This window comes from Dromiciops gliroides, chromosome 2 (assembly GCF_019393635.1).
Source record: "Dromiciops gliroides isolate mDroGli1 chromosome 2, mDroGli1.pri, whole genome shotgun sequence".
Lineage (NCBI taxonomy): Eukaryota > Metazoa > Chordata > Mammalia > Microbiotheria > Microbiotheriidae > Dromiciops > Dromiciops gliroides.
In genome coordinates this window covers 542361160-542373258 of record NC_057862.1, presented here as the reverse complement: position 1 = coordinate 542373258, position 12099 = coordinate 542361160, and the positions used below count along the sequence as shown (strand labels likewise).

The 12099-nt window shown below is 41.8% G+C and overlaps 1 protein-coding gene across 1 annotated transcript; it reads left to right on the top strand.

Moving 5' to 3' along the window:
• Window positions 1-3939: 3939 nt before the first annotated feature.
• Window positions 3940-12045, top strand: TNFRSF10B (TNF receptor superfamily member 10b). The gene is given in 7 exon segments (XM_043981069.1): window positions 3940-3984; window positions 5522-5608; window positions 6155-6257; window positions 7256-7528; window positions 7842-8036; window positions 8119-8194; window positions 10136-12045. Coding segments are annotated over 7 exon segments (1170 nt in total). The 3' UTR covers window positions 10527-12045.
• The last annotated feature ends 54 nt before the right edge of the window (window positions 12046-12099 follow it).

Below are 12099 nucleotides of genomic sequence, written 5' to 3'. Positions count from 1 at the left end.
GATGCTCTGAGTCATCTGTGGTACCAGATATGTAAATAGTGACCTGGGCATCCTTTGACCAAAGAGCAGACAGAATCCTGGAGGATTCTGAATCACGGTCATGAATCATTGTCAACCTTGACATTCTTAATATGAATGAAAGTAGAAGACAAAAGGAAGTTGCTGCAAAATGGAAGAATGATTACTGAGTCTCAGAGAGGCAAAAAGAAAAAAAGAAAAAGGAGTTGGCAGAGTTGTTTTTATTGTGCATCCAAAGAAAAGAGAGATCATTTTATGGGATTTTGTTTACATAATATTTCAGTGGTTTTGATGCCAATTTTGTAAAAAGGCTGTTATGAAGATAATTGCAGCTTATGCATGAATATTTGTTTCAGAGGATGAAGTAGGAATTTTACAAAGAGCCTCTAAATTAAGTCAACATATATTTTATTTTTTTAAATCATAAAAGTATTTTGTTATTTTCCAGTTACATGTAGAGAGATAGTTTTCAACATTTGTTTTCATAAGTTTTCTAATTCCAAATTTTTCTCCCTCCCTCCCTTCCCTCCCCTCTTCCTAAGACAGAAAGCAATTTGATATAGGTTTTATATGTATAATCACATTAAACATATGTCTGCATTAATCATGTTGTAAAAGAAGAATCAAAACAAAGGGAAAAGCCTTGGAAAGAAGAAACAAAAACAAAAGTAGAAATAATATAGTTCAATCTGCATTCAGAATCCACAGTTCTTTTTTCTGGATGTGGAGAACATTTTCCATCATGAGTTCTTTGGAATTGTCTTGGATCATTGTATTGCCAGTGATCTTCCAAGAAGAGCTAAGTCTTTCACAGTTTCTTAATACTGACTATATTTGTCTTACCAACGAAGTTTGGTGCAGTTTTTCTTCTCAAATTTTGAGAATAAGTTGTGCAGCATAGGTATATCACTTTAAACTTTGGAAAGAATTCACTTGTAACTTCATCTGGATCAGCCCTCCTACATTCTTTGACAGTCCCTACCCTCTCATTTTTTGTATTTGTATACCCAGTATCTATCATACTGTCTGACATAAAGTAGGTACTCAATAAATGCACAAGGCAGCTAGGTGGCACAGTGGTTGGAGAGTGCTGGGCCTGAAGTCAGGAAGACTCATTTTCCTGTGTTCAAATCTGGCCTCAGATGAGGTGTGACCCTGGGCAAGTCACTTGACCCTATTTGCCTCAGTTTCCTTATCTATAAAATGAACTGAAGAAGGAAATGGCAAACTACTTAAGTATCTCTACCAAGAAAAATCCCCCAAGGGGGTCACAAAGAGTGGGCATGACTGAAACAACAGAACAACAACAAATTGAACAAAGCACTGGAACTACAAAAGCAAAAAAATGAAAGAGTCTCTCCCTTTAAGGAGTTTTATATTGTATTGGGGTATCTTTGGGTCAAAATTGAGAATAATTCAATGATTTTTCTTACATTCCAAATTGTGTTCCAGGAAGATTAGGCCAATTTGCAGTTTCAACAACAGTAAATTCCCTTGTTGCTTGTTCAATTTCCTTTTCTGTAATAAGACTGCTTTATCTTTATTTCATGTTTTGTTAATTTGGATATCTTATGTTTCTGAAGTGAACCTTCCATTATAACAAAGAAAATCACTTAGGCAAAACTAAGTGACCACCACCTCTGATAGCATATGCACAGCTCCACCCGCAAAGGGGACCTGTAGTCCCCCACCTCTCTACCAGAGAGGAACAAAGAATATTTTTCCTTTGTTCTCTGATACCAAGATTTCTCTTTGCAAATCTATAAGAATTTCATCTCAGAACTTTCCTTTTGGTGTATTCATTACAGCTTGGTTTAAGGCAGTGGTATCAACTTCAGATAGAAACAGGGGCCACCAGTCTCAACATAAAGATCCCCATGGACCACGTGTTGACTTATTTTTTAAATGAAATGTTATCTATGTTTCATTTGTTTATTTTGTTAAATATTTTCCAATTACATTTTAATCAGGTTTGGGCCTTAATCAGGAGTGTTGTGAGCTTGGTGGCACAGTGGATTGTAAAGAATTAATTATTTGAGGTTTTTATGCCTCAGCGCGCACTCCTGGGGCTCCGCAAACTGCACGGTACTCCACCCACTGGTTGTAGCTGTTGCCATGGTGCTGGCACCTCACATCATCACCACTCGCCGATGCCTACATAGGCCTGGCAAAATTATGATGATTGGAAGCCTAGTGAGGGCAGTCATGTGACTGTCAGAGCAGCCATCCCATTGGCTGGGGCTGTGTGGGGTTTTTCTGGGATGGGGGGGGGAGAATTGGGCATTCTAGCTGGACGCTGGAAGGAGACAGGAGTTCTGCTGTGTATTCTCAGCTGATTCCTGGGCGGTGGTATTTTTTCAGGTTGTATAATTTCCCTTTCCTCATTTTATTTCCTTTCCCTTGATCCTACTGATCCTGTTTGTGGTTTTTTTAAAAGTTCATTCTTGTTAAAATAAATCCTGTTCTGTTTTGAGGGAGGCAGCCAGTCTCCTTCCTTGCCCCAATATTGCGGTGAGCCGCTTAGCTAACACTTCCCAGTTAAAAATTGGTCCCCACAGGATAAAACACTGGCTCTGGATTCAGGAAGACCTGAGTTCAAATCCGGCCTTAGACACTTGACACCAGCTGTGTGACCCTGGGCAAGTCACTTAACCCCCATTACCCTGCAAAAACAAAACCCAAGAAACAACAGGAGTGTTGTGGGCTGCAGGTATACATTTATTAAGTACCTACTATGTGCCAGGCACTGTGCTTTACCTACTGGGGATACAAAAAGAGGCAGAAGACAGTCCCTACCCTCAAGAAGCTCACAGTATAATGGGGGAAATGACAAATGAACAGATATTTACAAAGCAAGCTATAAACATCTCTGGTGTCATGGATACCAGGCTTAGAGTCAAGAAAGCCAGAGTTCAAATTCCATTTTTTTTTTTTTTTTGCAGGGCAATGAGGGTTAAGTGACTTGCCCAGGGTCACACAGTTAGTTAAGTGTCAAGAGTTTGAGGCCAGATTTGAACTCAGGTCCTCCTGAATCCAGGTCCGGTGCTTTATTCACTGTGCCAACTAGCTGCCCCTCAAATTTCACTTTTGATATGAACTCTATGATCCTAGAAAGTAAGGTCATTTCTCTGTATCACCATCTGTGTTGATGGAAGGAGTTTCCCACACTTATAAAATGATTCCTTCCTTTTTATACACACATACACACACACACATATGTATGTATGTACATATGTGGTTTAGTCCAGTATTATAGATTGGTTCCTAAAGCCTGCCTTTCTTCAAAACTTAGCTCAAATCTCACCTTTTTCTAGAAGTCTCTCCTAGTCCCTACTCTTTAATGCCTTCCCTCTTAGATTACTTTGCATTTTTACCCTGTATATACCTTGCGTGTACAATTTCTTGCATGTCAGCTAGTAAATATTTATGAGGTGCCTACTATGTATGAGGCACCATGCTTGTTTCCCCATTTAGAATGTGAGGTCCTTGAGGGCAGGGATTGTATTTTCACCCCTTTTCCTCCCTATCTATGCACACAGTAAGTACTCAATAAATGCTTGTTGACTGACTGAACTTACCACCTTAAAAACAGTCAGCTGTTATATAGCACTTTAAGGTTTCCCAGGAGCTTCATCATGATATCTAATTTTCTCTTCACAGCAACCCTGGGTGGTCAGGTGCGATTATTATCTCCATTTTACAGTTGAAGCCAACAAAAGTTGAATGATTCGCCTGGGGTCACAGGCTATTACTTGTCTGAGATGAACTCAGGTCTTCCTGGCTCCAGACCCAGCACTCTTAATTTATTTATTTAGCTTTTTAAGGGTTGTGAAGCACTTGACATAATTTTTTTTTTTTACAAGCAGAGAAAGAATGATTCAGCGCCTGCTTTGCTCACAGGCTTCTTCCTGTTGGTTTTTGATGGGTGAGTATGTCCCTGGCCTTGAAGAACTTGATGTGGAGTGGGTACTGGCAGTATCACTTTTTTATTCCTGTACAAATTTCTAATAGAGGGAAATGGGAAAACATATTAGAGATGAGTATGAGCAAGCCTAAAAAGCCTTTGAGATAGAAAAGGGCTGGAACTTGTTTCCTAGGATTAGAAAAAATTTTTTTTAAAACTATCAAAAGGAGTGGGGCAGCTAGGTGGCACAGTGGATAGAGCACTAGCCCTGAATTCAGGAGGACCTAAGGAATCCAGCCTCAGACCCTTGACACTTACTAGCTGTGTGACCCTGGGCAAGTCACTTAACCCCCTTTGCCTCACCAAAAAAACCAACCAAACCAAAAAAACTATCAAAAGGAGGAGAAACAAGGCATTGTTGGTAGAGTTGTGAAATGATCCAACCATTTTGTAGAGCAATTTGGAACTATACCGAAAGGGCTATAAAACTATGCATAGCCTTTGACCCAGCAATACCACTACTCGATCTATATCGCAAAGAGATCATAAAAAGGGAAAAGATCCCACATGTACAAAAATATTTATAGCAGCTCTTTCTGTGGTGGCAAAGAATTGGAAATTGAGGGAATGCCCATCAGTTGGGGAATGGCTGAACAAGTTGTGGCATATGAATTTAATGGAATATTATTGTGCTGAAAGAAATTATGAGCAGGCAGATTTCAAAAAAACCTGGAAAAATGTGTATGAACTGATGCTGAGGGAAGTGAGCAGAACCAAAAGAACATTGTACACAGTAATAGCAACACCGTGTGATGATCAACTGTGACAGACTTAGCTCTTCTCAGCAATACAATGATCCAAGATAATTCCAAAGGATTCATGATGGAAAATGATCTCCACATCTAGAAAAAAGAACTGTGGAATCTGAATGTAGATAGAAGCATACTAGTTTCACTTTTTTGTTGTTTTTTTTATTCGTCTGTTTCTTCTTTCTTGTGGTTTTCCCCTTTTGTTCTTATTTTTCTTTCATAACATGACTAATGTGGAAATATGTTTCACATGATTGTATAGTATAATTTATATCAGATTGCTTGCTGTCTGGGGCAGGGGAAAGGGAAAGGAGGGAGGGAGAAAAATTTGGAACTCAAAATGTTACAAAAATGAATGCTGAAAACTATCTTGACATGTAACTAGAAAAAAAGAAGATTCTATTTTAAAAAAGGAGCAGAAACTATGGACAGGAAGGGACCAAGACTGATTATGGACAAGAGTTAGCCGCATTAGAAGAGTTTGGCTTTTTTCTCACCTTTTCTGAAAATGAGTACATTTTATAGTGATCCCTATTTGATTGGTTTGCCTGCTTTTCAAACTGGCAAAACTGAGGGACACCATTGCTGCACATCAAGGAGATTGGGTAGACCTTCATTATTAACGAAATTTTAAATACAAACCTTTCAACATCAATTTAGTTAATATATTTATAGCTAATTAACTTGAACTGAACATACTGAGCATGATGTAGGGATGGAGAGTGGGATGGGCAAGAGAAGCAGGGAGGAATCTGGGTTCATAGCAGTCCTTGTTTCTCTGTCTCCACAGTTCCTCATTGATTTGACTGGCACCACTTAGTCAGGGTTATTTTGCCGTGAAGCAGGCATCCAACAATGCCAGAGACGTGGCCTGAATGTCCAGTGAGTAGCAGGTATTCTGAGTGAAAGTCTCTTACCTCTTTGCATCTTTCCCCACCCCATTTTCTAGAAGAGGAGAGAGGATGAGCTCTTGTAGCTCTCTCTCCTTTGTCCTCATTGTCCATGCCTAGTGCCTTGGGCACACAGAGGGAGTTCCAAGTCTTCTGTCCAGTTTCAGGGACAAAGAGCACTTGGGTTGTTTCCATTAGAGTCATAATTGATAAATATTTATAAGCCAGGCACTGTGCTAAGAGTTGGGGATACAGAGAAAGGTATAGGGTAGTCCCTGCCCCTCACAGTCTAATGCAGGGAAGATAATATATAAGCTGAAAAGCAGGGCCAGTGGGGGAAGGGAAGGTTACCCAGAACTGATGAAGCCTTGTACCCAGGGGCAGAAATGATTAGAGGAAAGTGAGTTTCAGGCTTGATTTTGCCAATGACTCTTTCCTGCTTTTGTAACTCGATCCCCTAAAGTCCTTTTTAAGTGAGCCATAGAAAAAGTCACACCTTACAAGAGTAAAAGACAAAAATATTTGTCTCCTAGGACAATACCTTAATACCACTTCAGCTCTGCCATAATGAAATAGACTTTACAGAGTACCCCAATGGACTTTCCTCCTCCATCTCTTGTTAGATCTACAAGCCAGGTATTGGGGAAGGAGGGCTAGAATAGACAGGGTGGTATAATGGAAAGAGTATTAGGCCTCAGTTTCCCCATTGGTCAAATGAAGGAGTTGCCTTAGGTGATACCTGAAGCCTTTCTCAGTTCTTTTTTTTTTTTTTTTTTTTTAGTGAGGCGATTGGGGTTAGGTGACTTGCCCAGGGTCACACAGCTAGTAAGTGCCAAGTGTCTGAGGCCGGATTTGAACTCAGGTCCTCCTGACTCCAGGGCCAGTGCTCTAGCCACTGCACACCACCTAGCTGCCCCTAACGGTTTTGTTTTTTGGTTTTTTGGGGGGGTTTTTACAAGGCAATGAGGGTTAAGTGACTTGCCCGGGGTCACACAGCTAGTAAGTGTGAAGTGTCTGAGGCTGAATTTGAACTCAGGCCCTCCTGAATCCAGGGTCAGTGCTTTATCCACTGTACCACCCAGCTGTCCCTTGTTTTTCCCAGTTCTAACAATGTGGTTCTAAGATAGTTGGGGGTGAGGGTTGGAGGAACTACATTTAAGACACTTGAATTACAAGATGATTTCTGCCCTTAACCAGCAGAGGGCAGAGGGGAAATCTAAGTCTAAATGGATTTTGAGAGAGTGAAGCATTAGAATCCTGTGATCAAAAAGCAATAACACACCATCAGAAGAAACTATTGGTGGCTCAGCAAATGAGTGTAGACAGAGTTTAAGGTAGCAATCTTGTATCTGAGGAGTCGGGCTTTTTCCCCACACTTCCTTTTCTGAAAATGAGTATATTTTGCAATGATCCTGATTTTACATGAATTCCCCCTATTGTCTGCCCTTTGAGTGTGCAAAATACTTTGATGTGACTCCTTGTATAATGAACAACTGTGGGAAATGAGGTCAATAGAGATTTCTCAGGCTGAACTGAATTGCCCTGGAGAGGGTAGAGGAGTTTGAAGCTGACTGGCCATGGAGGGTGAAAGGGAAGGTGGTGCTGCAGACATAACTCATTCTCTCTGTCCTTAGACCAGGGAGAGGTGACGCCATGTAGTACCACCTGCAACACCCAGGGTCATTGAAAGCATGGCACCTTATGTCCAAAAGACCATCCCTTCAAGATGTGCAAAAAAGTACAAATCCAAGTAAGGACTCTGGGGAGGGTCTCCCCAGAGCTGGGGATTACTAGTGGAAGACAAAGAAAAAGGGCTTTTCCATCAGTCCTTTCCACCCCCCCCCCATTCTTCCGGGCAAATAGCCGTCATTCTCTCCCTTTTTTCAAGTGCTTCTGGATCTTGCCATTCATCTAGAAACCCTGATTCTTGGGGGGCAGCTAGATGGCACAGTGGATAGAGCACCAGTCCAGGATTCAGGAGGACCTGAGTTCAAATCCAGCCCCAGACACTTGACACTTACTAGCTGTGTGACCCTGGGCAAGTCACTTAACCCTCATTGCCCCACAAAAAAAAAAGAAAGAAAAGAAAAAGAAAAGAAAAAAAAAGAAAGGAAAAAACCTCTGTTTCTCTTCCCAAAACAACTTCACTATTCTGCTTTGGGTGGGCATAGCCACCCTGAAGGCCCTTCAGGCCTCACCTAATGTTTGAAACAGCATGACTTGCTGTTCCCAGTCTCAGCACCCTTCCTTGCCCATCTTCTGAATCTGGCCCTGCCTTCTTTCTTCCTAATGATTTCACCTACATCTGGTTCAAGCCCTCCTATTTCTTTATGCTCAGGTGTCCCAAAGGGATGGTGGAAGTCAGCTCTTACAGTCACTGGAGTGACTTGGAGTGTGCCTACCCTCAGCTCTCAGGTACTCACATAGTGCATAGGAGTAGTTGGGGGGAACTGGGTGGTCAGAAGGTGAACATTCACCATTCCTTCTCTGTCTATAGACAAGAAATCAATAGATAGGAGCTTCATTGTTGATAGCATTATTCATCACGGCTGCTCTCCGTGTTTCTTCCTGCCGTAATTGTTGTGAAGGTAAGGGAGATAGATAGCCCTGAGGTGATGAGTAGAAAGAGTGATCTAGGTCCCCCTGCTTGTGTTTATTGTTTCTCCATCCACCTCCCAACTCATCTTCTCTCCTCTTCAACATACTACCTGTGCACACCCTACACATCCTTTTTTTTTTTTAAAGTGAGGCAATTGGGGATTGGGGTTGACTTGCCCAGGGTCACACAGCTAGTAAGTGTTAAGTGTCTGAGGCTGGATTTGAACTCAGGTACTCCTGTATCCAGGGCTGGTGCTCTATCCACTGTGCCACCTAGCTGCCCCCCCTATACATCCATTTTTCAAGACCAGTTCAAGCCTTCATGATACCTTCCCCAGCCATCCCTAGCCCTTCTTTATTAAGTCAGGTGATCTAATGGATTGAACACCCAATTCAGCCCTAGGATGACCTGAGTTCAAATCCCATCCCTGACAGGCTTATGACCTATGTAGCCATGGGCAAGTCATTACCTCTGTAGATGGCTATAAGATTGTTCTGGGTAGTCTCTGGTGTATCTCATCTAGGGTCTCCAGCAGGGTATCCATAGAGGTGTCCTTTCCAGTTTTATTCAACCCATAATGAGTTTTCTTATCTTTAAAATGGGAATAATAATACCTATCAGACCTACCTCACAGGATGATTGTGAAGCTTAAGTGAGATAATATATGTAAAGTCCTTTGTAAACCTTAAAAAGTTATACAAATGTCAGTTGTTATTCATATCTCGTTCATCGGTTCCTACAACAAACCACATCTGTGCCACACGATTGAGTACTTGACTGTATGCTAATTTTTGTTTATTATTTCATATTATTTGTTAATTGCTTTATACCTATCTGTTTTGTTTTTCCAGTTATGTGCAGTCAGGGACTAGACCTTAATTTATGCCCTCTCCTCCAGCAGTCCCCTCCCCCCATAACACTGAGCACAGTGCTGGGCAGGTAGGAGGCTTTGCTGAAAAGTTTTTTGCTTGACTGATTGACAGGACAGGAGGCACAAAGCTCTGAGAGAAGAGAGAGGAGGACCAGAGAGCTGGGAGAGACCCTGAGAAGCCCCTCATTTTGAAAATGAGGAAACTCAGGCCTGGAAAGGTTACTGCGACTCACCCAGGGTCATCCAGCTAGTAGAACTCAAAAGTCTTAATATCTTTCCCCTTACTAGGTAATATCTCTCACCATGCTTGAGAAAAACCCCTGCTTTGGGGGTAGTTATAGAGAACCAAGATCCATGGACTTACAACTTCTGAAATCTGACTACCTGCTTTTGACTGGTTAAGTCTCCTTAGCCTTTTTCAGCTGTTCCTATAGACTTGTTTCCTGCTCTGTGCGCTCCCCCACCCAATCTCAACTAGATCTGTAGAGCTACAAAAGCTGTCTTTTCTCCTGTCTTCTGCCCTATCTCACTTAATCTGGTGATAGCTGTTTATCAAACGCCCACTCAAGTTGAAAAGCTCAGTAGGTTTCTTGTAGCTTCCTTCTGTTATTCCTCTTCACTCCCTGCCTGTCTGAATCCATGATAGCCTGAAATGACCACCTCTCTCCCCGAATTCTTGAAGTACTCACAGTATATAACATTCATTTGGCATTTGCTGAAGACTGCTGTTTTCCCTAGTTAAACTATATGCCCTGTGAGGGCAGCAGCTATGTCTTAAACTTTTTTTTTTCCAGTCCCCTTTAATCTAGCAGGCATACTCTGCCTCCTACCTCCAACATGGCCAAAATATCTGTTGATGATTGATTAGGAAAGGAGACCTAAAACAGTCAAGTTATATCAGAGTAGCCCAGTCCCCATGTCAGCTAGCCTCACTGACTCGTTTCATATCTCTAGAAGTTTCCCCCCATCCCAACTTAGGCTGTTTCAGGCTTCCTTTCCTAATCAATCACCAACAAATACTTTATAGTTCTATTTCTTCTCCAGCTTTGGAGAAGTCTTTCTCTTTGAACAGGATGTACCCTGGGAATCCTGGAACAAGTTCATGAGGCAACTGGGGCTGAGCCACAATGAGATCAAAATTGCCAGAGCACTTATAAGTAATGTCGTGGACTAGCCACATTGCTCACTTATAGTGTGGCTGAAAAAAACTGGAAATGCTGCTACCGTGGACATCCTGTTGAAGACCCTGGGTAAGATAAATCAGAGGGCTGCCAGAGAAATTATCCATAACAAAATCAGTGAAAGGCTCCATGACCACCAGAAAAGAGAGGGTGAGGAGCCAAACCAATTGTCATCTACCATAAAGGGGGAAGGGGTCTCAGATATTGACAAAGTGAATACATTCACTCTGGAAGAACAGTCATCAGGCATATAAGCTATGCCAAGAATCTTCCTGACCTTTGAGAATTCTATTCTATGGATACCCAGTGGACCTTTTGGGACAAATATAGTTGAGGTCTTGAAGATGTGAGTCTGAATTATAGTTTTCCCCATTTGTAAAACCAAGAGATAATAGTCTCCATTGCTTTATCTGCCCTAGGGCACACTGGCTCTAAGGTGGTAGTTAGAGGAGTATGTAGGGCTTATTTGCCTTAAAATCTGTGTGTATATATGTGCATGCATATATGCACATGTGTGTGTGTGCTGGTTGTGGGACATCAACAACAACAAAAAAAGGGAAACGGCTGGTGCCCTGAGAAATCTCCAGACATCTCTCTGGGCAGAGATGACTCTTCTCTCCTGTGCTGTGAAGGAACCATTTTCTTGGCTTCCCAATCACTTTGTTCATACACTACTTTGTGGAAAACAATGAAGAGGCAGTTGGAGTACGGGAGTTTCTTGAAGGAGGTATTCTGATGGCTTATGATTGTTTTCAACGTCATATCTGTTTACATTTTTCTACTTTTGTATATTTGTACAGCCCAAGCATCTATGAGATTGCAGTATTACAAATGCACTAATGGAAGCCTTGACTCAGGGCTTAAAATGTGGTATGCATGGTTACTAGTGTGGTTTTTTTTATTCTATAATTTTTTAAATTAAGAAAGTATTTCAGTGTGGCGTAGTGGGGGATAAGCACAGGACTAGTTGGCACTACACAGTGATTCAAGTGAATAAGTCACTTTATACTCTGGGTCTGTTCCTTTCTCAGGAAAAAGGACTTGAATAGACCATGTTATATCCAGCTTTAAAAAGCATTCAATCACGGGGGCAGCTAGGTGGCGCAGTGGATAGAGCACCGGCCCTGGATTCAGGAGTACCCGAGTTCAAATCCGACCTCAGACACTTAACACTTACTAGCTGTATGACCCTGGGCAAGTCACTTAACCCCAATTGCCTCACCAAAAAAAAAAGCATTCAACCACTCTGAGTCCCAGTTCTACTTTTCCAGTACTTTGAACCAGTATAGTTTCCCAACTAATATAGCTGGGCTTGGACCTGAGGTGGCTACTTTCTGGTTAGAGGTCTCATTGTGACAAGAATGTTGGTAGTTGGATTTTTTGGTTTGTTTTTCAAATCCCCAAACTTTACATGCCTCACCCCTGGTGAGGACTTCACCAAAGCTGGTTTTTCCTTGTCTAAAAACCTATGCCTAGAACATACATGGCAGATTCCCAGTGAGTGTTCTGCAGTCCCTAATCTGTCTCCCTCAGCCAGATGTTGGCTGGAGGTGCCCAGCGAGGAAAGAAAAATCCAAGGGGTTTGGCCTGGCCCACCCCTAAATAACTAAGCTGCTTTTGCAGAGAAATTTGAAATCATGTTCTGCTGCTCAGTCAGGCACAGTACTGCCTGGAATAAGAGATTACGTGTATCTCAAGAATCATTTCTTTCAAGTTTAGGAGAGCTCTGAATTTTGATCCTGCCAGAGAAGAACTCTGACTCAGTTCCCTCATCTACAAAATGGGAACCTTAGAAGTGTAATTGTAAATGAAAAGAACCTATTTTTT